The 27,472-nt window shown below is 53.6% G+C and overlaps 7 protein-coding genes across 7 annotated transcripts; 5 read left to right on the top strand and 2 right to left on the bottom strand.

Moving 5' to 3' along the window:
• Positions 1 to 69: 69 nt before the first annotated feature.
• Positions 70 to 10,069, bottom strand: LY79DRAFT_572465 (uncharacterized protein). Its single transcript, XM_060559364.1, has 2 exons — positions 3,578 to 10,069; positions 70 to 3,523 (listed from the first exon to the last, which is right to left on the bottom strand). Exons 1-2 carry the CDS (start codon positions 10,051 to 10,053, stop codon positions 367 to 369), a joined length of 9,633 nt encoding a protein of 3,210 aa, XP_060407414.1. The 5' UTR covers positions 10,054 to 10,069; the 3' UTR covers positions 70 to 366.
• A 1,316-nt stretch (positions 10,070 to 11,385) lies between these two features.
• On the top strand, positions 11,386 to 13,085 carry LY79DRAFT_103921 (uncharacterized protein). The gene is made up of 3 exons (XM_060550650.1): positions 11,386 to 11,979; positions 12,037 to 12,303; positions 12,367 to 13,085. The coding sequence occupies exons 1-3, from the start codon at positions 11,620 to 11,622 to the stop codon at positions 13,018 to 13,020; spliced, it is 1,281 nt and encodes a 426-aa protein (XP_060407413.1). The 5' UTR covers positions 11,386 to 11,619; the 3' UTR covers positions 13,021 to 13,085.
• A 4,647-nt stretch (positions 13,086 to 17,732) lies between these two features.
• On the top strand, positions 17,733 to 19,147 carry LY79DRAFT_103903 (uncharacterized protein). Its single transcript, XM_060550649.1, has one exon. It carries the CDS (start codon positions 18,018 to 18,020, stop codon positions 18,837 to 18,839), a length of 822 nt encoding a protein of 273 aa, XP_060407412.1. The 5' UTR covers positions 17,733 to 18,017; the 3' UTR covers positions 18,840 to 19,147.
• LY79DRAFT_584921 (uncharacterized protein) lies at positions 18,816 to 20,014 on the bottom strand (the record flags this gene model as incomplete). The annotated part of the gene is made up of 3 exons (XM_060560447.1): positions 18,816 to 19,342; positions 19,618 to 19,697; positions 19,998 to 20,014. 3 exons carry the CDS (start codon positions 20,012 to 20,014, stop codon positions 18,816 to 18,818), a joined length of 624 nt encoding a protein of 207 aa, XP_060407411.1.
• Positions 20,015 to 21,047: 1,033 nt separating this feature from the next.
• LY79DRAFT_572455 (uncharacterized protein) lies at positions 21,048 to 21,816 on the top strand. The gene is made up of 2 exons (XM_060559362.1): positions 21,048 to 21,554; positions 21,700 to 21,816. The coding sequence occupies exons 1-2, from the start codon at positions 21,256 to 21,258 to the stop codon at positions 21,701 to 21,703; spliced, it is 303 nt and encodes a 100-aa protein (XP_060407410.1). The 5' UTR covers positions 21,048 to 21,255; the 3' UTR covers positions 21,704 to 21,816.
• A 1,812-nt stretch (positions 21,817 to 23,628) lies between these two features.
• On the top strand, positions 23,629 to 23,853 carry LY79DRAFT_501439 (uncharacterized protein; the record flags this gene model as incomplete). The annotated part of the gene is made up of 1 exon (XM_060553369.1): positions 23,629 to 23,853. A coding segment is annotated over one exon (225 nt), but the record flags the coding sequence as incomplete, so codon positions are not given.
• A 2,245-nt stretch (positions 23,854 to 26,098) lies between these two features.
• LY79DRAFT_584920 (uncharacterized protein) lies at positions 26,099 to 27,434 on the top strand (the record flags this gene model as incomplete). Its single annotated transcript, XM_060560446.1, has 6 exons — positions 26,099 to 26,436; positions 26,479 to 26,520; positions 26,604 to 26,682; positions 26,722 to 26,890; positions 26,958 to 27,069; positions 27,143 to 27,434. 6 exons carry the CDS (start codon positions 26,099 to 26,101, stop codon positions 27,432 to 27,434), a joined length of 1,032 nt encoding a protein of 343 aa, XP_060407408.1.
• Positions 27,435 to 27,472: the final 38 nt, after the last annotated feature.

Below are 27,472 nucleotides of genomic sequence, written 5' to 3'. Positions count from 1 at the left end.
GATCATATGGCATTACATGGTGGAGTTTATCATAGCATTACATTGGTTGTTTTAGGGGTTCATTTACTCAGGCGTTTGGTCGTCATTTTTAGAGACAATACACCCTCACGTTCCTTATTCATCTCGTGCAGCGAGTCGTGCCACGACACACGACATATTCATGGTCCGCCTCTCTGATCAGCCAAAGCTTACGAATGCTGTTATTATACGCTAGCTAAAATCTACTTGCTAAGAAATCGAGAGGCTATGCTTCGAGGCCTCAGTCAGGAGAAGAAGTAATTATGAGGGAAAGCAAAGCCGAGTTCTTCGTGTTTCCAGACTAATCCTTGCCCTTCACTTGACGCCAATCTCTCGCCGCGTTTTGCCTCACTCCAATCCTCTGAATCGCCTGTTGAACTCTTCCACTGCAACAGCCACCATTTTGTACAAGAAAGCTCGACCACTTTCATCACCGACAGGGATGAATGGCCCGTTCGTGCCGCCTCTCAGAGTGAGACTTAGACCTGTCCGCTCCTTCGCAATGGTTTGGATATCCTTTAGAGGCACATCCCATTCCGAGGTCAAACGGCGGCTGCGGATAAGTAGGATTCTGGCGTACGTGACCATCACTACCATATCTTCGCGAGGCAGTTCGAGGTGAGCGATATAGTTCTCGTTGAAGTATTTTCCGTTGTCAACTTGCTTTAACCATGACTGTCCGAGTGCTTCCCGAGCGTTGTAGGGTCGCACAATGCCGTCGGGAGGTATGAATCGAGCCGGACGGACGCGGTCAAGTTCTGAACCGTCAAACACAGTCGTTGTGTTACGGATGCCTTCAGAAACGTTGGAGGCCATGTCCAGAACACCAATAGCGGGTTTGGTCGCAAGTCCTACGACGCCCTTGCCGATACCCTTGAAGAATCCCAGAGCGCCCTCTTGTTCGGCACCCTCAAGTGGTTTGCGGACGAGCCCGCCCACGCCAGATGCGGCACTCGTAAAAAGCGAGTTGGCACCAGTGGTGACACCGTAAAGAGCATGCTTGGGCCTGTTGCGCGCGCGCGTAATACGACGACGGTCCTGGAATTGTTTGTCAAGAGTTGCAGCTGCTAGACCCTTGGATAAACTGCCAGTAAATTTGGAGAACGAATCAGAGAATCCGTAGACAGACTTCTTGACGAGAGACGCTGCTCCTTTCGCGACACCAAGACCAAAGTCTTCGGGTTTGTCCGAGAGAATCAACCCTTGGTAGGGTTCATAGAACACATCTGTCAGGCCAGAGCTGATGTTGTTGAACAGACCAACTGGATTGCCAAGGAAATCGGCAGAGCCGAGAATCTTGTGAATCTGATAAAGCACCTCTTGACTGTAATGACTCGATATGTTTTGTGTCAAAGCAGGGACGGACACGCGAACATTGTCGAGCATGAGGGCGTTTAGACGGATGGGTGCATCGTTGACATTGCCGATTGCCATGGTCATGACATTCAGGAAGAACATGAGTGGGTTCCGCGACGACGTTTTGTCCTCGGCATTGACGCGTTCCGTACGCATGAAGGACAGATCGAGTTGCATGGGCTGAATGTTGAGCAACTCGAAGTAGATGTCCTGACCGGAGTGCTGCTGTTGCGGCTCAGGAATATCCAACTCCTCGTCACACAACTTGCCTTCTTCGTTGGTGTCGGACCAAGCGGCTCCAGGAATGTTGGCAAAGTCCAGAACCGCGTAAACGAAGTCCTCGTCAAGTTCAATAGTCATTTGTTGCATCAGAAGTGTGGCGTACTTGATGTAAAGTACACCGTATGAGTCGTCCTTCACACGAGTGACCATAGCATGAATCGAAGGATGCGCGTCAACCTCCTGCGCCCTTTTCGGAACTACGCTAGGGTAGAGAATCATCGGGAAAAGGCCGCCATACAGCTGATTATCAATTTGGACCCACTTGACCGAGAAGCTGATAGTTTGCTGGAGAGGAGAATCATGGTAACGAAGTGAGACGTCCCTGAAAGTGACGTAGGCAAGTTCCTTGAGCTGGGAGTTGATGAGTGAAATTCCAATGCCTGAGAGCCTGAGCTGGGCTCGGAAAGTCGCAGTGGTCTCCTGATCCTTGACTTCGAAGCCATCGGTACTTGTGCGGGAGCCGGACTTTGACTTTTGCCGGTACAGACTTTTCGATTGCCGGAAGTTAGATAGAATCAAAGTCTGTGTAGGGCCATCGGCGGCCACGTTGATGTCGATGATCTTTTGTTGACCAGAAGTAGTCGTGAACTTCATTGGGATCTGGTTGCCAATCTCGGCCAGCTTGACATGTCTCTCTTTGCCGTAGGCATTGATGATGATCTCGCGGAACTTGGCGGCTGGGAAGTCCCAGGCATACGGCATGATACTCCTGGCCGGCAACCTGTACTTGATGGGTCTCCAGCCTGACCTGTCCTCAATTCCGTCATCTTCCAGACTGGGGTTTGCCTGATAGAAGGTAAATTCCGTGTCGCTCTCGTTCCTCATCTGGTACGGCCAATTCTTGGTTTCCCAGCTGAGGTGTAGGAAAATCGTAGCGCCTTCCATTAGGATCTCAATGCGAATCAGCCGTTGGCGTTGTCCAGCCTTGGCAATTTTGACATGAGTGGTACCGATATCCGAGATGTTGAATGGTGAAGTCCATTGATTGTTCATTCCCGGATGACACAGTGAGAGCTGCTTGACCGCCGTCTTCTGCATGAAGTGAAGTGGTTGATGCGCACCCGGGTTCAACGTCATAAAGCCCGACGAGCTTGATTCGCGGACGTTGACTTCCTCTCCAAGCTTATTTTCAAGGACAAACCTTGGCGCCAGCGTGACGACTTTGGTCATCTTGTACTTGCCCTCTCCTGCCTCAATCGTAATGCCGATGTGCACTTCGGTATTTTTAGAGGGAGATGGCAGGACCACCTCTGTTGTACTACCAATAGCGTCGAAACTTTGCGGCTTGCTCCATTCGGAATCGGCGATCTGCAGCAATGCTCGGTTTCTATGATCGTCGTTGCCGTACGAGAACATGAACGGAGTGGCCTTGGAACGATCTCTGTCAGATCTGGATCTGTTGGACAGAGTTGACTGGCCAGCCGCAGGTCGCGCGCCCTGAAGGAAACCCTTGGCCCTTATTTGAAGATCGAGTCCAGTCTTGTTCAGAATGACATAGGGACTGTAGACGGTCACGCGGAAAGCCCCGCCGCCGTCTGGAATCTTGTAGTAGTGGAGCTTGAGATTGAGCTGCAGGCCGTCAGCATCCTTGCAGAGGAGCCTGTCCTCTGTTTTGAAGTCATCTGACGACCCGGAGTTGATAATGGCAAAGTCACTGGGTTTGAATACGGTGTCCTGCATGTCGACACTGAGGAGAAGAAGATGAGACAGCTCCACGACATGAACCGGACTCAGGCCACCCTTGCGAAGGAAGTTCGCCCAGTCCTTCTTCGTATTCTTGTCATAAATGCGGTACTTGAAGTCGTAGGGAAGAAGGTTCTCTAGAATCACTGGCGGCGACAGTTTGATACGCATGTACGGGTAGTTCCTAGTTGAGTGACACGGTCAGTAAATACCAAGTACAGGAAGCAGGAGTACTTACTTGGTCAGCGGGTTCGACTTGTCGAACGTAGCATTCAGCTGGAAGTAGAACGGGTCGCCGTTCTCTCCTTTGCAAACCATCGTCCGCGTAGGTCGCTTCAAGAGATCTCTCCACCACAAGGCCTCAGAAGACCATGCATACCCAAAGCCCGAATCGGGTCGCACTAGCAAGGACTTCATGAACACAGCTCCCACCGGAGCGGGGCGACTTTCTCCAGGAGCAATCTTCTCGATCTTAAGCAGGTGACCCTCTTGAGCGTCGTAAAGGCCCAGCTCGACAGGTATCTGGGTCAGGTTATCAACTACGAGGGGCGAACGAAGAGTGACGTATTTGACGTTGTCCTTGCCCAGAGTGACCTCGACAAGCAAGCGATGCAAAATGTTGTCAGTCTTGGGCTTCAGGCCATAAATTGCCTCACCCTCACGGTTCAGTCGAACGTTCTTAAGCGGGTCAAAACCACTGCCCTCCAGATGGATGCCCACACTGCCGGTACTGCCCTCCGTGGATAGGTTTTCTCGCATCTTTTCCCAGGGCTCAAAACTCCAGGGCGCTTCTTCGCCATCCCCGAGGCGGGTTGTCATGTTGTCGTCAGTTGCCGTGCTCTTCGACTGTATCACCACATCAAAACCAGTGTAGTTGCGGATACGATACGGGGCATCAACTCCACGTGGCTTGCCGAGAACATCTTCGTCTTTGCTGAGAAATGCGAAAGATTTGGAGGCCAGCGCAATAGTGGCAGTTGTGATCGTGACGTCGAAGACTTTCTTGGATGCAACATCGATGGATAGTAGCCCTGAGTGCTGCTCTCGCGCGATCCCGAAGCCGACCTGCCAGGGTTCAAGTAAGGGCTCCCATGCCGACTTGGAAAAGTTGTAGACATTGGTGTAGAGATCGACAGCTGTCTCGGCCTTGAGGTTAGAGGACCAGTCTTCGGCCGTGGCAGTAAAGCTTTTGATACCGAGGTCGAGGATGGGAAGCTCGTGAACGTCACCAATGAGAACCACACGAATGCCTTCGATGGTTGCTGATAGTTCTTCATGACGTTTCAATGGGGCCTGAACAGCTGTGCCATACGGGTCTTCGTGATCTTGTTTCGCTTGAGATGCAGCCACCTTGGCCGTCTTGGACACAACGGTCTTGTTCGCCATTGTCGATGGTCCTTTACCACTGGCAGTTCGCTGCTTGAGGCCAGCCTGGCGTAGTTGCTTCGCCTTCTCATCCGCAGTGGAGGCAGACTTCTTGTCGTCCTGCTCCTTTTGTTGCTGGTCTGATAGTTCGGTAGCCTTGCTGGCGATTTGAAGAGCAAGGAGAATATCTCTCAAGGAAAGTCGTAGAATCAAAGGTTCGATGTCTGCATGAATGCTTGTGATGTTGGGCTTCGAGCTATCCATGGACATCTGAACGGAGAAATCGTCAATGATCCGGAGGCGGGAGTCTTCGAATCGATCCATTCGGCAGAGGAACATTCCAATTTCGGAAACTTGAAAGGTCAGAGCGTGCTGCTGTGAGAGCAAGACCTGCCTAGTGCCAAGTACAATGGCCTCTGAGCTGGCGCTGAGGGGATTTGCAATCAAAATGACCTGCGCATCCGCAATGTTTACTCTATACGCAATGCTCATGGTGCTTTGGGGCTTGTCATCGGCTTCCGCCTGGGGCACTTCGGCCTCACCGCTGTTACTCTTCTGGGACTTGTCTTTGTTGGACCAAGTCACCTGCATAGAGTCTGCGTCAATATCCGATTCCTCCGGCGTCTCCAGGAGCGACTCTTCATCCGCTGGCGAAGGTTCCTCCGGCTGTAGGCCAACCATGACAAAGTTCTGAATGGCGAAAAGGTAGTCGAGTGCGAAGATGATGCGGGGACTGTCGATAGTAACGATAGCAATGAGGCTTCTCTCCTGGCCTGCTGACATTGTAATGCTGGCCATCAGCTGCTGTACCTCTTTGTTGGAAGATGTCATGATCCGCCGGAACTTGTTCGTTTCGCGAGGACGACTATCGTAGATAGTAAATGAGTGGATGAGAAATTCGCCCTCGAGAGAGCCGTCATTGAGCATGCGTGTCTTCAGTTTGGTACCGTCCAGGGAAAAGCGGGACAGGCTAGCATCTTCGAGTTTGCCAATCGGTTTCTCCTCGGGAGCTAGCAATAGCTCCATGCCAATTGTATTAACCTGGAAGACCAGATCGAGTTTCGTCCATGATTGGTTTTTAGGTGAAAGCTCAGGCCCAAGATCAACTTCCCTCTGGCCATCAGGTGAGCTCCTGTCATTGGGCACAGACCTCGCTCTTTGTAGTGTTTCTTTATCAACTTCACGCTCGGCCTCTTGATCTTGCTCTTCTGAATCGGCAGCGAATGCAGCGGGGACAGCCTTTGAAATCTCCATCAAAAACCTCAGTTGGAACTGGGTAAGTCGAAGGTTGAAATCGGACATGCTGCCTTCTACCTCGAGCTCGGGCCGCTTCTTGCCAGCCTGGTGCTCGGCGTAAGTAACGTTAAAGCCCAGGTCAACCTTGTCGATGAGTTCCAACTCTTCAGAGCGGTCGCCAGGGTAGTTGAAGTCGGACGTCAGGCGAATGTTCCGGATTCCTGCCGATATCTTTGTTGCTATTTGAGAAGATTCAGAATCATCCAGCGGTGCGAACTTGTTCTGGGCATATATTTCTCCCAAGTAGGCGGTGATGACATCCCGCTTAGGCTGCCCGTAGGCGACAACTCGAGGAAAAACAACAATCGGCGTCTTGATCACGACATCGTACTTTAACTTGGTCGTGCTCTGTTGGATCTGATTCGCCTGCGATGCCGCTGCTTGACGAGCAGCATTGTAGATGGCTTGCATCTTGCCAAACTTGACGAGGAACTGAATGATCTTTCTAAATGGCTCCTCTAGGAAGTGAAGCTTAACGGAGCCAGCCCTCAAATACACCGAGGAATCGTACCCGGGATACGCATTCTTGTTGGTAGCGTCGAATGTCTCGTAACGGAAGTCAGCGAGCTCGTCACCTTGAATGGAAATGAGCTGCCTCAGATTGGACTCCTCTGAAACGCCCTGGTTGATGTCGTCGACCAGGTTGAGGTTGCCCAGTTTTGCACTGACCCTCATGGTCTTGCCCAAAAGAAAAACGCCGACGTCCGCATGGTTGAACGACAAGGTGGCCAAACGGATCCCGTCGTTATTCAAGATCATCCGGATACTCTTCAAGTCCACCTTGACTCTGATAGAGCCTGCACCCGCTTGAACATCCTCTGGCGGAGCATTGACTGCTATCTCGACTTCTTCGTCTTCGTCATCTGAATCCGAGATAACCTTCTGCTCCTGCGGCGCTGCCGCCTCATTGTTGTTTCCCGTGAAAGTTGCTAGGATGAAATCGAGAAGCGTCAGGAGGGTTTTTCTCGTGACGATGAGATTGATTGTGGAAATGGCGGCGGTGACATTCGTCTCAACCCCTTCATACACCGGCATAAACTCTGGCGACAGGCGGTTGACGCGGGTGAACTTGACACTGACAAGGCTGCGGTTTTGCTCGCGGTCCTCGACGTCTCCAGACGACACAATGGATTTGAACTCTGCTGACGGATTGTCGACAAAGTCATCCATGGTAACGGATCCTAGAGAAACCTCGGCGTTCATGTCGTACGGGCGCAGGTAGAATAGAAGATCAAAGTTTTCTGCGACCAACTCAACGAGTAACTGATCTGGCTTCTTCCTGTCTGGATCACTCCGGTACAGAGATCCCTTGAGAGTATCCACCTTGAACGTGAGTTCAAAAGAACGCTGCTGCAACTTGAGCTGTTCCTTGTCGTCCCTACCATTATCGGCGTCCTCAAACTGGTCTTGGTCGTCATCTTCATCGTCAATGACAATGGCTTGCTGCGACTGCATAAAGGGAAATTGTGACGATTTGCGATGACTGGGCTCCTTGCGTGAACGCGATCGATTGGAGGCGGTGCTCAAGCCGCGTGGACGCGTTGTCACTACCTGTCCCGTGGAGTCTTTGATCTGTTCTTGTGGCTGATCTTGGCCAAACTTTGGAATGGCGACGTCGATGATTCGCATCAGGTTCTTGTATTTCGAATCCGAGACGGTGGTATGTAGCATAGGAAGGTGGCCGGAAACTTTGAGTTTCGTCAGGTTTGGTGCTTTGGGAAGGATGGAAGTCTCAACAACGAAGTCGACGTTGATCTCTTCCACCACATGTAGATGTTGCGTGTCATCCTTCCTTGACAGCTGAGCTTTCGTCACGTCGATGGATGGACCTATCAACACCTGCGTAGAGGAAAGCTTCACCAAAAACTTGTCATACATGACAGACTCGAGTCGTTTGAAGTCTTCGTCCGTGTACGATTGCCGTTGCTTGGACTGGATCTGCTTCATTGTGTCTTTATCAACCAGCTCGCTGTTAACACTGATATGACCGGCGTCCAAAATTAAGCAGGTAGAATCCTTGACCGCGATGCTGACTGGCACGATGATCAGCGGAGCCTGCAAGTCAAGCTGGGCATTGATTGTCTTGTGTTCTTCGAGCGCGAACTCGAGACCAGCGCGAGTCTGTTCTCTGAACGTCTCTACTGTAGCACCGGCGGTCTCCATCAGCGCTGTGATGGATTCCATGTGCCTTTCCGGTGGGCGAAAGAAATCTGCAACTCCAACCACAAAGTTTGGGTTCCACACGATCTCGAGCGGTTTGAGCGACCCGCTGAGGGCGATATCCCCTTCACGGTCAATGGGGTTCTGTTCAACCTCGAAGCGGAAGAAGGGCTCGTCGTCATTGTCTTCTAGTTCTTCAATGGTGAGTCGCTTATGGTCGTGGGTGTCGGGCGCATCCTTGACCCTGACAATCTCGGGGAACAGGGTGTCTGGCGTTGTTCCATCGTTGACACGGAAACCGCCAAGACTGAGATCGGCAAGGAAGGAATCGGGCCGCTGAAGAACCTTGGCTTTGAAAACGTCGAAGTGAAGGCTGAGAAGATCGCTACGCTTGCCGTTGTGGCTCTTCTTCAACGTGAAGCTTCCAGTACTCAGCCACGCCTCGACTTGCATCTTGACCGAGTCTCGAGGTATGTCCACTGATTCAGCCAAAGCTGTCTTCTCGTCAAACTCGATGGCGTCGTACAGCTCTTTGCGCTGCTCCTCGGTGATCTGTGTGTTTTCGTCGTCCTCGACATTCTGTTCCTGCTGTTTCTGACCGCCGCCACCCCAAGCCCATGCTAGCCAACCTTGCTGCTCCTGTTTGGGTGGCTGGTTCTTGAGGGCAGCGGCGTTCTCCTTTTTGAGTTGATTGCGGGCCAGCGACCGCCAGAAGCGCAGGTCCTCGTAGTCAAGCTTGAACTCGAGGTTGTTGACGTCTTCGATTTCCTGGGGGCTAAGCTGCTGTTGCTGTTTCCTCTTCTTGAACAGTTCGATGTAGCGTTTGCGATCGTCACGTCGTTCCTTGAAATAGTCCCAGGACCACCTACGGTTTCTCTCATGGATCTTGCTGAGCACAGCGTCACCGGCAAACTTGAGCCAGGCCCTTGGGTCCTCCTTAGGGGTGACTCCTTTTGGTTGGAGTTTCTTGTATTCTTGGTGGCGGATGAAGTAATGGAAAAGATCGACCATCATCAGACCATCGCGGTATTGATCATCGTCAATGACCAGGCCGATTTCTTCGAAAAGCAGGCTGGCCTTGGCCTTCGGGGTATGGACGTCCCCGGTTTTGTCGAGGACGATCTTTGCCTTCCCGTTGACAGGGCGCAGGATGAATTGATGGTTGAGTTCCGTGTCTTGGGTTGACCCTATCAGACTCTTGAACTTGTCAACCATCTCGTCGTGTGGCATGGGAGGCTTCCCGTCTGTGTCGACCTCTCTTCCGGGTCCTAGCAGTTCGGTATCCGTGTTCCAGTAGACGGCGAGAGCGCCAAGGGTCGCAAGCTTATGGGTGCTCTTCGCAGAGTCCTGGATAAAGGTGGGCTTCCACTGGCCATCGGTGCTGATAGCACTGAACTCCTCAAGCGTCACGCCGAGGGCAAAGGGGTGGCCGGGGGCGGAGATGGCGTCCTCGTATCTGACGTGAATGTTCTTAACCGTAACCTGCAGGTTGTCGACGATCTTGGTTACCAGGCTCTGGGTAAAGCTCTGATTCTTCTTCTCCTCTTCTTGGCTCATGCCTTCTTGGGACCTCTCCTTGAGCAGCTCGGCCGAATCGAGTTTCTCCATCTTGACGCGCTGTTTTCGGCGCTCTTCCTCTTCTTCGTCGTAGGCAGCCTCTTCCCTGGGTGAGGCCAGCAGGAAGACATCTTCAATAAAGACCTTGACGGGTGCGCCGCGCAAGTTTGACCAAGGAATGACGAGGGTAAGCTCGCCGAGGTGGCCTTCCATGACATTGATGGGCAGCTTCAGCTGGTCGAGGGCTTCCCGCCGAAGCTCAAGGTTCCGTAGCTTGACATCGCCAGACCAAATCCCAACCTTGAGCTGTGTCGGGTCAAAGTTCTTGACGTACATGCCCAAGAACCTGTTGAGCAGCCCTGCAACTAGTCCCTCCAACATCTTGTATGTATGGCGCCGTTACCCTGGCGAGGGAGACTCGGTGTCGAAGTTCTATCGTGGTATGCGTTGCTCAAAGCATGGGCATATAGAGAGAAGAGCTGGAGATGTCGGAAGGCTTGATGGCAAGACAAGCGCGGGCCGGAAAAGCAGTTGGAGGGGTCTTTGCCTTGACCAAAGCAGGCGTGGAGTTGAGGTCGAGATGGAGGTGATAGACTGGGCTTCGTGGGTACTGAGTAGTGTCGGGATCGTCGTAAAAAGCTGACAATGGGTATCTTGCGGTGGGGAGGAATCGTTGAGCTCGGTAGGTTTTCCGGAAGACGTGTGCCGTCGTCTGTCGTCCGTCGTTTCTCGGAAGAAGGGGATGCGGACACGGAGCAGAGGCAAGGCAGTAGTCGCTGGGTTGGAAAGATGGAAAGTCGATTTGAAGCGTCGGCTAGAGATTGATAGATTGCACCGTCAACCGCACAGATTCTATTGTCCGTTGTGCTTTGCTTTGCTTTGCTTTGCTTTGCTGGGGTCACCAGGGTTGGTGTATGGGGGGGTTGGACTGGAACTCTGGGCTGGACGGGACTGGTTTGTGCATGATGACGCTCCATTCCCTCCCCCGCAGCAGCTGCGGCGTCGAAATGCCAAAAACAGGTCAACAGCTCAGCTCAGTCTGTGGCTGCTAGCTGCGTCAAGCCACGGAGGGGGGTGGGCTTACCGAAGCTGATGCTCAAGACGGTTAGCGTCTCACCGGTACGTACACAGCTCTTCGGTAGGTAGCGTACCTACCTCATCGCGTCTACACATATTCTAAGGGAGAGCAGGCAATCGCCTGTGCTGCAGGTTCGTATTCTGCATTCCAGAATATCCCAAAACGCGTATCTGCTCAAACAAACAGCCTAAAATATACATTGGTCTATTACCACCGTATACTTCTAGACTATCTTGGATAAGCAGCAGGTAATTCTTACGACATTTTGCCCTTGCTTGTTCTGCATCGTGCCTTCCATCGAACGACAGCATCGACAGGGGCAGGAGAAGCTTGGACCACTCATCTACTAGCCACATCCTCACCCCGTTGCTGGTTCGTCCAACACGGAGCGCCTGGCCTGGGCGTGTGAACGGGAAAACGTCTCCATAATTACGTCACCAGCCGCCAGCTAGAGCTCCAGCACACGTCGATGGCCCTTCGCCTTGCCTCAAGGTTAGTTTACCTAGTCGGACAAGAGGAGGGGCATGGGAGGGAAAAGGCTTACTGCGTGCCTTGCCTTGGTCACCCACTTGGGTTACATCAACTTGAGGAAATCGGCAGCCCCCTCTCGACACACAAATAAACCCCAAGCCTCTCAGCACTTGGCCCGATTCTCGCAGCTCTAAAGTTATGATCACAGCCTGAATACTCCGTACCTGTTCTCCAAAGCATTCTTAGCACTCCTTAACACTGTCGAAGCAAACCCGAGAGCACAACCGGCACTGCAGTTCCTCATTGGCCACGTCAGACCATCTTCGTCTCGTCGGCCCCTGATAGACAGCTTCATGATGCTTCGCTCTTCGCGACAACTTTTGCGCCTTGCATCGCGCTCGGCGACAGCTCCAGCAGTAGCTCCTTCCACGCTTTTCTCCACGAGAGCTTCATCCGGGGCCCTGGGGAGCTTCAAAAGACCATCATTGGCCCTCCAAGCAGCTCGCCTGACTCCCTTGTCTCTCCAAGCACAATACACAAACTCTCCATACGACAAGATCGATAAGAAAGCCGAGAAGGAGATCGCCAAAAAGAAGCTCGAGGCACGCCCGGAAGAGGTCTCTACTGAGTCAACTACGAGGCGCTTCTGGGAGCCTGCGCCCGCGGATCCTGAGAATGACGCGAATCTCGCGGGGGATCTGAAAAAGGAAGTTGTATGGGCATCGTCTCCTGTCCACTGCACATGACATTCGCTAACCACGTGCTGGCAGAACATTGTCCGGGATACATTCAACCTCAGCGAGGTTCCGAGGGAGCCCTACGCTCTTGGCCTCGCGGGTACCCTTCCCTACCTTGCGACGTCACTGAGCACAGTCTACCTCAGCTGGGATCTCAATGTCGAATGGCCATCAACCTCGGCCTTTGTCAACCACATTTACATGAACCATGACTCGGCACAGTACTGGCTGAGCCTGCTGGAGCCCATTCAGCTCGGATATGGCGCAATTATTATCTCCTTTTTGGGAGCCGTGCACTGGGTGAGATCAGGAACATATACAGCTGTGCCCATCGGATCACGCCACTAACGATATGTATTGCAGGGTATGGAATACGCCGAGAAGACGCCACACCCCCGCCGAACACGGTTCCGTTACGGAATGGGTGTTCTCGCGCCTATGGTCGCCTGGCCCACTCTTCTAATGCCCGTCGAGTACGCTCTCACCTCACAGTTTGCTGCCTTCACCTTCCTCTACCTCGCAGATACTCGTGCCAAAAATAAGGGATGGACCCCTCAGTGGTACGGAGTGTACCGCTTCGTCTTGACTGCAATCGTTGGCGCGTCCATCTTCGTCAGCTTGGTCGGCCGTAGCAAGATTGGCAACGCGCAGCCCCACATCGGCGAATCCTTGGCCGAGAGTATGCACAGGGCCAAGGGCGATCAGTCCCGGGACTGGAAAAAGCTCGAGCAGGAAGAGAAGGAGCGGGTGAGAAAGGAGAAGGAGGAAGAGGAGAAGAAGAAGAAGAAGGCCGAGGAGAAGAAGCGCAAGGAGGAGGAAAAGAAGAGCACCAAGAAGGATGACTCCAAGGGTAAGGATAAGAAGGAAGAGAAGGGCGCTGACAAGAAGGAAGACAAGAAGGAGGACAAGGAGGACGACACGGAAGAGAGCAACGAGGAAGAGAAGCATGCCGACAAGTCCGATTCCGAGTCTGAAGCCAAGGACGAAGGAAAGGAGAGCAAGGGGAAGAAAGAGTGATCATTGTTCTAGCACATACTGTTCCCCGAGATTCGAGAGCTAGAGGTGATGGTTTCCTTTATGGACGTTTCTGCACGGCGTAATGTCATGGCGAGCCTCGTTGATAAGCTACGGCGTTAATGGACACATATCATCTACTACATTCAAGCAAAGCCGCCTTTTCAGAGATCTTTCCGTTTGTCTCGAGATGATGGGCGCTTCGCAGTGTGTGGGTCAGTACGAGAACCAAGCCTTCTCTACGACAAGAGGGGACCATGAAATACCGTGTCCAAGAGTAAGCATAATAGGCCATTTACCATCGATTTTCCACCATATCAATCAAAGTCACTGGTCAGACCCCTCGGTCCTCTCATTCTACGTTGCCAACGACCGTGCCGTGGGAGCCGTTTTACTCGTTGCCGGCCGCTCGGAGGTGTCAACTAGGGCATATCCCAATCATTGTGCGCTACGGGCCAGGAAGACTCGAAGCAGTCAGGGGACGCGCAGTCCCGAGTTGGTCTCGAGCTCACCTCTCAACCGAAACCGAAACAGTATCTCGCCAGCTAGCGAGCAGGGCGGGACGGCACATGGTCCAATCACTCTTGCATTCGTCCCCTTTTCACGGCATTTCACCTCGCTCCCAGCCCGCCGTACTTCAAAGCTGGAGGATGCGCGGCTGACGTTTTGTTTTCTTTCCCCCGGCGGAGGGGGACAGTGACAATGCCCCCCCTCTCTCTACTCTTTTAGCAGCAACGCAGCCCGAGCACCAGACGTCTGACGGGCAAGCACGTTGAAAGACGAAAGAAGAGCTGAAGGCCAAGAAACGTCGCCGGAAATCCTGACACAAACATGGTGCCAAAAAAACAAGACCACAGTTCCCACTGGACAGAAACCAGGCATGAACGTCCGTCGATGAGGGTCTGCCGAGGAATGCCGACGGCATACCGGTCACGGAAACCCCACCTCTCCGCCTACCGATGGGGGGGCCCCGATCCGCGGTAGCCGCCGGTCTTCACAGGGGGGGCGGGGCCAAAAGAACTCTGCATGGAACCCCTCCCCCCCCCCCCCGGTCGAATATGTCGAATTCTAGAGAAGGGTGGGGGGGGGGATGGACGGGAGAGAAAGAGGGAGAAAGGGACGAAAATTCAAAACCAAGGAAAGGAATCCACGCTCGACTTTTTCTTTTGGTTTCTCTCTTTTCCGCCCTACGGATAGCTCGGCCTTCCTTGGCGAACCTGTCGTCTTGTCATTCCGCCCTACACATCTCGCCAAACACTTTCTCACGCCCTCGGCCCCCCGCAAAATCAGTTTGGTACCTCCGTTTCCCCCTAAAGCGGCCGCGAGTAAGAGGAATTGCACACCCGCAGTGGTGGGAAGAGGGTGGAGAGGTGTCTTCGATCCCTTCGCGTACCTTCGATCTCATCGTCCGCGATCGAGCTCGGGCAGGGATTCGACACGGAAACTTCTGGCGGTTTATGCAACCGCGACAGAAGGGCAGGGCGGCACGGTCCCCTCGTTCAATTTTCCCCCTTGCTGGGTTGCTAGCAGTGTTCTCATAATGATAACACACAGGGTAATCGCTTCATGCAAAACAGCCCACCGGAGCAAGGTGTCCGAAGGCCTCCCCCCACGTTCCTCGAAGAACTATAAAGTGTAAAAGTTTATTGTTGCCTCGCTGTCTCCGACAGGATTCGCAATGTTCCCCTTAGATCCGAGCCGCCGCAACTCAAAAACTCTCTTTGGAACCGCGCAGGGCTGCCAATCAATGCCTGCGCCGTCTAATTTTGGAGGGGAGGGTGGAGCGAGGCGGGCTATGGTTAGCTGGAGAGACAGACACCCGGCGATCACATCAGCGCCAGCGACGCCGTCTTGTAAGTCGGTCTGTAAGCCCATCACGCGGCACCACTCCCCACGCCCGGCGGTTCTTGGCCCGCAGACGATGGATGAGTCCGGTTACGGAATACTTCAGGACGCTATTTCTGATCGTCTTGCCATGTAATGGAGGTGGAGGTCGAGTTAGCGTTTCTGCAGTGCCGTGCGGTTCAGGAACCTGCAACGATCGCCGCCAGTGACGTCGGGGGTTGTTCTGTGGAGCTTTCAGCGGCGTCACTTTCACCTTTCCGTAGCAGCTTCACGACAGCACGTAGTATCAAGATACAGAGTAGAGTACATGAATGACACTATATGACATTATCTATGCCCGGCAACCCCTACGCAGCCGCCCTATTGGCACCTTGGTTGGAAGTGATTTGCGTTACATGGTACGTAGGGCGGTTGTCATTGATGAGTCTAAATTGAAGAAGAAGAAAATAAAAACCACTGCCGCGCAACAACGCCCCCTGGCGAGGAACCCCGAGACCGTTAAGCTTTGCCAGGCTTCCGGGCTGCTGCATTCAACTGACACGTTCAGCCCTTTCCCCTTCCCCACCGAGCGGTGCCGCATAGGGTAATTGCTGCGGTCTGTGCGGGTATGGTATTGCATTGCCAGTATCCGTAAACAAAGTCCATTTTCTCTGCACTGACGTCATCGCAGGCGTCCTGCCTTGCGACGCCTCTCCCAAGGAAACGCACGCGCAATGAAGAACAAGCCTCTTGCTCAACTTTCTCCCCCTGCGCGCGGCACTGTTGAACAGGATCCCTGAAAACGCCGCCCCAGAAGCGGGACACAATGCCGTCACTATACCTGTCCGAACTCTTAACTCATGGACGACCAGTTGGCCGGCGGGGTTGGTCCCTCCCGGCGAGAACCCAGAGAGGCTGCAGAAAAGACACTACTTTTTTCTTGATAGTTTGTGATACTGGAGAAGAACGAACCCTCCACCGTGGTTGACGTCATGGCCACGACGCCTGGCTTCGCGTCGCGCGTCTCATTTCGCGATATGAACCTGCTGTCTGGAGCACCCCCCCCCCCCCCCCCCCCCCCTTTTTTTTTTTTTTTTTTCCTTTTTCCCACAGTCCACCGTCTTTGTGTGTGTTAAAACTACTTGTTGATTCTTACCAGCTGATGTGAGTAAATGCCGTGTTTCACGGTTGGATTGGTTGTTGACTCGCCGTTTATTCGCCGCGTTGCATCGCCCCTCTTGTGCCTTTGCCACATGTGAGAAACAACTTGCTGGGGGCAAGATGAATGTTCCCTTACTCTAGCGGAGTTTATCCACTGTATCTTGAAGTGCTGTCAAAACCGAGTTTCCACATGTTAGCCACCCCCCCCCCCCCCCCCCCCCATTTTACGAAACGACGCTCTTGGGTAACGAACAACTCAATCACTTAACCAGGGGCCGGAGCCACCAGCGCTTCATGTTTCCCTCGGCGCATTGTAGATCTTGTGGAACTTGCGGGTACGGTACGGTAGTTATCCCTCGAAGAGTGTAGGATCGCCGTCACCGTAGCCCATAGCCGGCGCCGCGTACGCTTCCGGGACATATTCCGACAAGTCATTCCCCGGGAGTCGCGATTACCCGCCGGCGAGAGATATGTTGAATTCCCCATTACGGTTGTTTTATGGCATTGGACATCAAACGTCCCAAACTGTTCAGGCAGATGAGATCCAAACCGAAGTCACTGACCAATAGGATGGCGATGCCGTCCGGCGAGGCGTCAGTCATGCGAGCATGCCACAACTGCAAAAGGCCAATCTCGACGAATTATTCAGTACAACTGCTGACTGATCGCCGGGTCTGAACGCGGTCAGCTTGTCCTCTGTGCGTGCCGACAAGGCTCTCTCCTCGTGACCGTCGCTGCCTCTTCTGCAATCCTTGATCCCCGCACCTTCACCGAGGATTGGTCAAGGCAGCTCTTCAGGTGATGATGCCTGGTGATAAGGCGCAATCGAGATTTAGAATCCGTACACTAGGTGTGCTTTACATGTGGCTCCCCACTTAGCCAACACATTTCAACTAGTTTGGCCCTCACTACGACCTTGAGTGCCTCGCCAGGCGCGGCCCGGCGCAAAAAGCCGGCACTGTCATCGATACTTGAATCAAATAATATAGGCGGCTTGTGACCGACGGTTCAGATGCTTCTTTGCAGATTCTAGGTTTTCTGTGGCGCGCCAAGGGGGACGAGCGAAACGTCAGTTACAACGGGTCAATCACGTCAACTCTGCGAACGCCGTGTTTTGCCCTGTGTGCCAGAGCAAAGAGATGCGCACAGGAAGCACCAAGGCGATTGCTGGGTTTGGTCCGAAGAGTGACGGCAAGTGGACGAACATCCAACCGTGGCCTTGACCTCTTGGCTTTTCCATGTTGCCGGGAGTCGTAATCACTATTCGGCATATGGCAAATTCTGATTGAACACTCCGTGCACGGGACTGGGTTGAGTCGCGGGCTTTTGGCGATCCCACGGAAACTGATTCAGGCCGTTTCATTCGGGGTGGTGCGAGGTGAGCACCCGGGTGACAAAAAAGATGGCCGCCTTTCCTTACCATTACTACATGGCAACCGGCCATCTTTTTTGTCGCCCGGGTGGTGGATAACTGAGTCGGTGCCCTGCGGTAATTCTTGAGTCTCTTGGTGTGTGTATCCCCAGCAGTTCGGGCACGTGAGACGATCTTTTTGTGAGTGCTCCGACAGTAGAGAGTCAGGCGGTAGAAAGTCTCCCGCACCACCTGTATCTACATTGGTACAATATACGGTCCGGTTCTGCGTGTGAAACGGAGGAGCTTGGAACGGTGACAGGAACTGGTTGGAATCCGACGGTCAGCGAGCGGGCGGCTCTGGAGGTCGGGCAGACTCGGACCAGGCGGTGAAATGGCGCCGAAACACACCGAGCACGCCCCCCTCCATTACGGTCTGGCGGGTTATCGTTCTCCAGCTTCGCTGCAAGTTTGCATCCTCCCGTCGCCGTCGGCACACCCTCCTTCGACGACGCGGGGTCCCAGCGATCGCCCGGCCACAAAGGACCCTGATGCACAGAATTCCCCTGAGCCCCGGTATGCTACGAGGGGGCGGGAAGCACAACCAATGTGCTGCAGTAAACCAACCCCCAGTAAGCATTAGCCACAGACGGAGCTTCTATGTATGCGGGTACATGGCATGATGGAGACGGATGCTCGTCCCGCCATTTGGTCCAGGAAAAGGGGAGGACTGCGCTTGATTATCAGTCGAAAAGGCGGGATGCTGCTGACAAAAGCCTGGCGGCCTCGACGTCCACCGGTTCGAGTAGCCAGGCTAGCAACGGATCATGTTGGAGAAGGGGATTGGTATACTGATCTTGGCTCCGTGGCGCGGGATGCGGCTACGAAGTGGGTGGGTGGCAAGCAGATGACTTGGCCAAACGTCACGAGCATTAGGCTCGCCGGTCCGTCCACTGGTCCAGGTGTAAACGCCATGACATTATCGCGATGGTCGCCTGTGACCAAATTGGGCAGGAGGCCACCGTTGAGTCAAGAGAGTGTCACCAGTCCGCCGGCTGTAGGAAGTGTAATCGAATGTTACATGTCACCGTCTGGCGGTTTAACGGTATTTGCGATATGCCGTAAGATGGTTTCTGGCAAACGGAGGTGCCCAACGAGGTCAGCAAGGTTATCGTATTGGCTCATGTCGGAAAACGTGGGCGGGAGTCATGGATTAGGAAGAATGCGATGCCGCTTTTGGTTGTTTACTCGCTGTGTTCCGTTGTACCAATCCCCCCCAACGCGAAGACAAGGTCATGAAGTTCAATCCAGGTCGCGCAATTCATCGGGTTGGGGATGCGTTACACGCGAAACCGAGGGGGAAAATGAGGCCAATCCAACCCTCGCAGGGTCAGACAGGCTACTACTGCCCAATAAAGGCGCCTCAACAGCACAGCCAGCCGAGATGAGATGGGCTTTCGGACTAGATGCCACGGACAAGACATGATGGCTGGATTCTGTTTGGTGTAACATGGCTAGCAACGCGGGACTCCTCCCTCATTGATTCACATACGGGGGTCAAGGACGAGGTGACGGGCGCAATGAGGATACGAGGCAACGGCCTCCAGGGCACCATTCGTCTCGGATTCGGCGTGGAAACAGCCTGGGTGTTGGTCTGTCCCGCCTCTTCTTCTTGACGTGCACGGCTAGGCGGGAAAGGCGGTACAACGATACGGCATGACGACTTTCGTACGACTGGTGGACATTTCAGTGTAGGACGACTGCACAATTGCTGGCTATTCCGTTCACGTCCGTCTCTCAGCTTCGCGTTGGTGCTGGCGGCCGGGTTGGCATTGACACTGATATTAGTGGATGGCTGCGCCGACGGCTGTTTGGATGAAATGAGGGGATGCTTGGGGTAGGAAGAGGGGCATGACGCGCCGAGGTCCAGAGTGGCTCCAGGAGCTGAGATGCCAGGCCAACAAGATGAAGAGATACGAGACGATCTATCTATATCGTCTGGCGTGATAATATTTCTGGAGAACTGATCGTGGGTGCTGGGCCGATAAAATTGCGCTTCAAGAAAGCATGGACTCGCGGCCCCAGATGCTTCAAGAGGCGAGATGACAATCGGCGGCTTGTTCGCCCTGGACGGGGTGGGTTCTTCATGGATGACACTGACACATCTCCAGTCAGCTTCGGGCTGTGTAGCCGTGACCCATCAACCGAGGGCTGTTTTTGGTCTTGAATCCGACCTTCGGAGCATCAAGCGACGGCTGGCTCACGACAAGAGTGCCCGTGTCCCGTCTTTGATTGCAGGGTTGGCCCGTCCGTACAGCCTGGCAAGGTCGATAAGGAGGATGCACTAATTGTGCTAAGTAGGCATGTAGTGTGTGGTGGTGCTGCTGCGGTAGACCACAGACCAAGGGGCAAGAGGTGCCAAGCCAAGAGATGGGGGAGATTGTGCCGACTAGATCATCTATCCATCATCCATCGCCGTTTTGTCCGATGATGCGTCATATTGCCAGATGAATGCGCAAATCGGCGAGGGTGGTAGAGTCAAGGCATATTGGGATAAGGCTGGTGGCGATGTTTATCCGTATGCCTCGACGATGATGCGACGTTTGATGTGGAATTTTTTTCAAAAAGTTTTTGCCTAGCTCACCCCAGCAGCCTTGCCATGTTTGTCGGCCATGTTCCGTTGGAAAGGATTCGAGAGGCAATTCACCCACCAGCTTGGCATTTTGACCAGCAGCGTCGAGTCAGGTAGTCGAGGCTCAACGATGCAGCTGGTGTGGCGGGAACAAGAAACAAGCCAAGGCGTAAGCTTGGGACGATCGGCGACTGGGTTCTTGGCCTCCTCAACAGGGGACTGATACGGTAGACCAACAAAGAAAGAGGAAAGGGGCCGGCATGCAGCGAGGGATATTGGATGTGGTGTATCCGGCAAAGTTCGAGACGAACTGTGCAGACAATCAATGATTCGGTGTGTGTGTGTGTGTGTGTGTGTGTGTGAGAGAGAGAGAGAGAGAGAGAGAGAGAGAGAGAGAGAGAGAGAGAGAGAGAGAGAGAGAGCGTGTATCAAGCATCGGGCGTCGAGGGTGTGTGGAAGCGAATGAAATGAACCGCGATTTCCTGACGGAGACGGAGACGGTAGGTAGTAAGGTATGTAACGGTGTAAGACGGAAAGCAGCGGTGGGCGGTAGGTGAGTGCAAGCGCGGCCGGTACGTATCTATCTATACGTATCTATCTGAACGTATCGGTACCTAGATAAGGTCTAGATAAGGTAGGCAGGCACATTGAGAAGGTGTTAACCGTCCGTCGGCACCGTCCCGTCTGATGCGGTGCAGATGCAGACAAAGTATTCGTACGGATACACATATCCTTATCCGTTCGCTGGGATTGTGTTTGTGTTGGTTTCGTCGAGGACTTGGCCGTCTCTGCAGCCCGTTATCGCGATGGAATGTTGTCGCCCCTGCGCCGCCCCTTGGCCTCAGCTTGCCCATTGCACACGGTCGAGGTTTGATTGAGTCCCCTGACTGCTGCGGAGCCCTGAGTCCCCTTCGCGTAAGAAAATGGCCTGAAAGCCCCTGGACATGCGCCCCAAGGTTTACTCCTGTGTAAGAGAGTGACGGACTGGATGTACATCTGCGGAGCACGACAGTGTGGAGGTACTTTGGCCATTCCCGACAATGCGCGGTCCATGGCCGTTTCCTCCCAGATGAGAACGATGCGCGTCACCACTGGCCGCCCGCGCCAGGTTTGGGCTGGGACCCTGTGTCTCGTCTCTACCGAGCGAGCATCATCGCTGGCTACAATCAATCATTCTCAGTCATGTCATGTAGTATCGTGTACTACCTATGCAGTCGCTGTCATCCTGACATGCTGACATTTCGCCTCCCGTCAGTCAGCTCTGATACAGATGCGACATGATGCGCAAAAAAAGAAAGAAAATCCCCGCGGCTCCGTCCAAGTAATGGTTTTCCTACACCGTCTTTGCGCTGATCTGTCACGACGCTACGGTACGCAGCACTTTGTTCGGTTGTTGTACGCCTTCTTCCTATTCTTGTTCTTACCAAACGGAACACCCAGCTTCCGGTGGAAAAAAGAAAGACCGCTTGGAGAGACTAGACTGTCTTCTGGTTCCAGCCTACCTACCTACTTGGGAGTTTTAGTAGCCAGTCCGTACCCAAGGCTGGTATTGGTAAATCGCCAGTGCACCTGTTTGTTCGTTCAGTCAAGGCAATCCAGCCTGTATGTGGACCGAGTGTAGGCATGTACGGATAGGTAGGTAGGTAGGTAGTTTGTGTGTCATGTCGATTCCGTCTCAGATCAGCTTACCTTACCTACCTAACCGGTTACCTACCTAATTGACCATCCTCCTCCCTCCTGGGCCTAGCCTAGGCATTCAGCTGCCCGGATACTTAAACGCCGAGAAGTCAACTCGACCTTCGCTAAAGGCAATCGTCGTTGGCCGCTATCTATCCGTACTTAGGCACCTAATCAGGTAGACCAGGCGGTGCTTATGAGGGCCGAACGCCAACAACAGGCCCAGGCCTCCGGGCCATCGCTCCTCCGACACCGAAAGATCGATTCCATCCACTAGACGCGGCAGTGCTAAGAGCATAGAGTTGCAGCCACATGGCCGGCTTCGACCGTCTTGGGCACAGACTCTCGTCAGCCGGGCAGTCCAGGTAGTCTAATCATCACGACCGAAGACGGCTGTGCCCCCCAAGTGCACTTCCTGTTCCGGAACACCCCGCATCTATCTTACTTGGGTACATCTGCAATTCATTCCAGTATTAGCATCAGCGTCAGCATCAGCATCAGCATCAGCATCAACAGTCCGGGTGCCAGTTGCGCTCCCGTCCTCGGTAATGCTGCATATCCTCAGTCCCTTTGGGCCTGACTTGGCTGACGGGGGTCCGCCCAGCGTGTCGGCATGCGTGTACTATACTACATGCCTACATATCTAATCTACCTGCTTACCTATACGTGGCCAGCCAGGTAGCTGCCTTGCACTGGAAGGTGCGCTTTGGGCTTCCACTAGGCCTCGAATTTGGTGTTTTGTGGTCCAGAACGCTGCTGGTCTTTGGTTGTTGCTGCTGCTGCTGCTGCTGCTGTCATTATCACAAAAGTCGGTCGCGACGTCAACCTAGCATCCATTCGAAAGACTGCCACCACCCACCGTTCCGTCCTTCCCTCCGTTTTCGATTTTTTCCCCTCCGTTTTCCATCGCTACCCCCCCACCCCGGGTCATCACACACACCCCTCTTTCCCACTTTGCACAGACTGGGGCTTCCCTGTCCACCCCTCCCCCCCCCCCCCCCCCACTCCTCCTTCTTCTCCTTCCCTCCTGCTCACTTTCCGTCTCCTCCCTTCCTCCACTCCCACACGGGCCGGCACACGCACGTACATTCATACAGGTAAGTACCTTTCCGCCACGCGAGCAACCCGAACACAATCCATACGTACGGGGAAGGGGCATGTATTCCCACCGCTCTCTCCACTCTCCTACCCTCGCTCCTGCTGCCTTGTCTTGCCTTGCCTTGCCTTGCCTCGACGCGAGAGCCCACAATCCCATCATCCATAATAACCCGGCCCTCGCCCACATCAGTCCGTCGTGACGGCCTCTCTCTCTCCTGTTTCCTTCGACCCTACTACATATTCCACTTACTCTTCACCATCTCACCCGTTTCGCAGTGCCCGTGTCTAGACCCCGATCTCCACCGACGCCTCGTCCACATCCAACTGTCAGCCACCCTCCGATTTTCGCGATCCGGTCACCACAATCCGCCCTTCACGATCCAGCCAACAAACACCCTCTAGCGCTGTCTCGCCAAGTCTCATCTCGCCCTGCCACCCTTTCTTCTTACCCCCCCCCCCAAGCTCCCCAGAACAAAGAAAATTGGGCATCTCCAGCGTTTCTCCTGGCTCCCCTTCCTCGATATTTGACGCCCACCCAGACTTCTTTGTGCGCTTTCGTCGAGTTTCCTGCCACACCGTCCCGTCATACCCAACACCAGAGTCCAGACTTCCCTGTCGGCTGGCCCAACTCTACACTCCTCCACTCGGCGTTCCCTGTCTTAGGGGCCTTAAATAAATCGTACCGCGACCACCCCGGTTTTTTTTATATTTTCAAAACACAATTAATCGATTCACAATCTACACGAGATCGACCAGTAACTCAAAAAGAACCATAAAGGAGTCATCCGTTCCATCCCACCTCGCTTGCATACCTCCCCACGTACCAAATCCGCCCCTAGCCGCCAACATCATCACAAGCCATCACAACATGTCACCGGCGCAAGATCAATACTACGTTATTCCCAACGTCAACGCCATGGACCCTAACGCTCGGGAGTTCGACCTGGCCTCTCAGGGCTGGATCCAAGCCACTATCATTGAGGACGACGACCTCATGTTCGGCGGCAAGTCCTTGAGTACATGGTACGAGGAGGAACGGAGACGTCTCAGCAACGGGTCTTCAGATGAAGAGGAGCACCGCGGTCGCCAAAGGGTAAGCTGCGCAACGTCATTTTGCAACCTGGCCCGCCTTACTAACGCTTCCCAGGTCCGCAAGCACCACTCTTCCCACAAGCATCATCACCACCAAGCGAAGCAGCACTCTCCCAGCTCCGACAAGAAGCACTGAGTGTGCGCGCGCGCGCGTGTCCTCTCTCTCCATCTTTCGGTATAGACCGCCACCACCGCGATACCCCTTCCGAGCACTTGAATTCTATACCCCTTTCACGTCGGCTTCACACTTTTCATTCCACGGACAATCCGAACCGACTTTCGCGACTCATACTACTCAGCCTTTTGGAACACCCGTCTTCCGTGTGGCATTGGGTATACCGGCGTTTTTCTTTTCTCCAGCGTTGCATGTTATGTTATGGGCCGGATCACTACTAGTATAACGGCAATGTCCACAGAGGACAATGACCAGCATGGGAATCACGGGAGCCGAAGCAGGAACACACGTTCCGCCGGCACCACCTTTCGTTTAATTGTTATTGCATCGATCGCAACGGACCTGCGATGGGGTTATGGTTTGCATCTAGATGGCTTAGGGAGCATCATTGCCAGAACACTCTTGGGCTGTCACGTCGAGAGCTGGCTTGTCTGTTTTGTGTATGAGTGGATTACCGCATCTCACTCCGGGGTTGTGCAGCGGAGGCATTTCACGTCGTGGACCCTCTTTTACGGGACAGCGTGGCTACAGGTTAGCAGGGTGATCGTTGCGAGGCAACAACAAAGGCTATGTGCAGTGGAGCTTCATTTCGAGCTGAGTGGCGGTGAGGAGCTGCGATCTCGGCGAGAAACATGGAGCCTACGAGAATGAATACAAACAAGTTAAATCGTGCCATTGTTGTCTTTCGAGAGGCCTCTTGCTATGAGATGCATTGCCCTGACACATGCATCAACGCGCGATGCTGAGCAGCCAACGTTTTGCTCCCGCCCTCAAACTGTTGAGACACATGTAAGAGAATCCAACAGATCGGGTTGCGTTAAAGGTTGTCTGCAGGTTCAGTCACTCCTCAAAAAGAATAGTGCACTCCGCTTTGATGCTGTCTAGGGCTGCAGCAGCACCTACACTATCCCCCCCCCTCGGGAACCGTCTGGAGAGCAGCATTGCATGCGCACGCTGCACATGCATTGCGCTAGTGACCCTGACTCTTGTCGCCCGGGACGAAAAGTATACCATGGTTCGGGTACGACCGCCGGCGGGTGCCGGGGAATGGCGCGACTCGGGGTTAGGGGCGTGGTCTTGACTCTGCCTACGGAGTACACCTTTTGGATACTTTGTCCCGGCATCGGCGAAAAGCTTGAACTCGACTAAATACCGGCCTGCATGCCTGTGTAGGTTTTGTAGGCAATGCCGAACGCCTTCGCGCTGCTCCGGAGGCGACGTTCACTTGACGACTTTCGCCCAAAGTGATTATTCGAAGTTTGACGAAGACTGATGCTCAGGTGACGGATGCCTCACTGCCGATGCGGACATTCAACGGCGACTGGCTGAGAGACAGGAAGTTTATCCCCATGCGAGAATGCTACATCTTGTCATGGATTTGATGTCACTAGTACCAGTCCTCTATCGAAAAGCTCGTTGGGGCAAAACTTCAGCTATGCCACACAACCCACTGTTGCCAGTGCACCCGTAGTTGACCCTAATAACCACTCCTGAAGGCCCCCGAGACCATGCGTCCATAATTCATCTTATAGGATATGGCTGAGGCGTGGACTGGCATCAAACGGCGTCCATGCACGGGCTCTGACGGTTCTCGGAGGAGGCATCGATGGCTCAGCCGACCCGCCCTGTTCCGCCCCGTCCAGTGCTGACAGTTCGTCGTCTTGCCCGGTTAGGTATTTGAAGGTTCCCCAATCCTTCACGCGTAATCGAGGGTCATGGTGTGACTTGGCAAGTCAGCACAGCTATAGGCCGATTTTCTGCTCATACGGCTATTGGGATTGTGGCAGCTCTCCAATTTCGTCGTCAGTTCAAGTTGCACAGCTCCTTTGGGACTAATGCCATGGCGAAGGATGGTATAAGGTAGAATGATGCGACGATAATAAGGAGATGGCTTGGTCTTCGTTGGCACAAGGGTGGTTAAACGACATATAAATTGCGGATTTGGTCGTGAATATTTGTGATTCTCATCCTCATCATCACTTACTTGCTCATCATCCCCTCTTTCCATTGCGGCAAACTTGACCTCGCAAACTTTCAGAGTTCCGTGCTGATTCCTCCGTCAATCAACGGAATGAAACTTCTCTCAAATTTTCTACTTGCCAGTCCGCTGCTGGCCCATGCAGTCTTCACAGGCGCCAATCTGGACCCTGGACAAATCAACTGGCAGCCTTGTTCCGAGTTCAACAGCACTGAGCTGATCCAATGTGCACACTTGACAATCCCGCTAGATTACACCGAACTAGAGTCAAATAAGACGCTCCAGCTCCAGCTTCTCCGGGTCCCTGCCCTTCGCCAACCCTCAAAGGGCAGCATCTTGTTCAACTTTGGCGGGCCTAGTGTTGCCGGACGGCCGTCCTTAGCTTCGTCGGGTGAATTCTTTCGCAAGCAATCATACCAGTCCCCTCCGCGGTGTTGTGTGTTGATGGACTTCTACTCACAACACACTTGTAGCGCCACTAGCGAGCATCACGATCTCGTCACATTTGACCCTCGGTGAGGTGTCATCGTTCAGACGGAAGTGGCTTTATCCATGGCGAGATGATTGATAAAAGCTGACAGTCACGTCCTGAATATAGTGGTACTGGAAACACGCTGCCCTTCTCATGCTTCGAAGATGAGCAGGAAAAGCTCTCCTACTTCATGAAGAACCCCAAAGTGTGGAACACTTTGGGCGCCTCCGATTTCTGGGTGTAGTCGTCCGACAAGACGCTTGCCAGGTTGTGGGCTACAGCCAAGCTCTTTGCAGACAAGTGCTACGAGCGCAACAAAGAGATTGGAGGGCTTGTCGGGAGCGCTTTCGTCGCCAGGGACTTGATGAAGATCGTTGATGCTCTTGGAAAAGACGGTTTGTTGAGGTACTGGGGTAAGTGAAGTGCCCCTTCCGACTGCGTGCTCCCTCGCTGGAATCCAACACTGACTTGATTTTACAGGCGGTTCGGATGGAATGCTTTTGGGGCAAACGGCCGCGGCAATGTTTCCTGGGAGAATCGACAGAATGGTGCTCGACGGGGACCTCAATCCTCACGAATACTACCGAGGCCAGTGAGTCCCGTCTTCCACCCTATAAGTTCTCCTTTGAGTCTTACGAAAAGCTTACACTATGGATCTTGAATAGCGATTACGAGCAGTGGACCGACTCGGACAAGACCTTCAGCGCCGTATTCCAATCCTGTGTCGCGAACCCATCCGTTTGCCCGCTTGCCCAGCGCCATCCGAATCAGACAGCAGCTCAGCTTGAGGACACAATCTATACCCTCATTGACGATCTTAACGACCGCCCCATCCCCTTCAACAGCCTCTTATCGACTACGGCTACGTCAAAACTGGCGTCATGGCGGCTCTCTACAGCCCGAATCTCTGGTCCCTCCTGGATGTTGACTTCGACTCCCTCATATCTCGGGACCTGAAACGTTTCATACAAGACTGGAACAAACTGACCGCGACT

The sequence above is a fragment of the Colletotrichum navitas genome (genome assembly GCF_030913465.1).
Source record: "Colletotrichum navitas strain CBS 125086 chromosome Unknown LY79scaffold_153, whole genome shotgun sequence".
In the NCBI taxonomy this organism is placed as follows: Eukaryota; Fungi; Ascomycota; class Sordariomycetes; order Glomerellales; family Glomerellaceae; genus Colletotrichum; species Colletotrichum navitas.
This window is presented reverse-complemented; position numbering and strand designations above follow the sequence as displayed.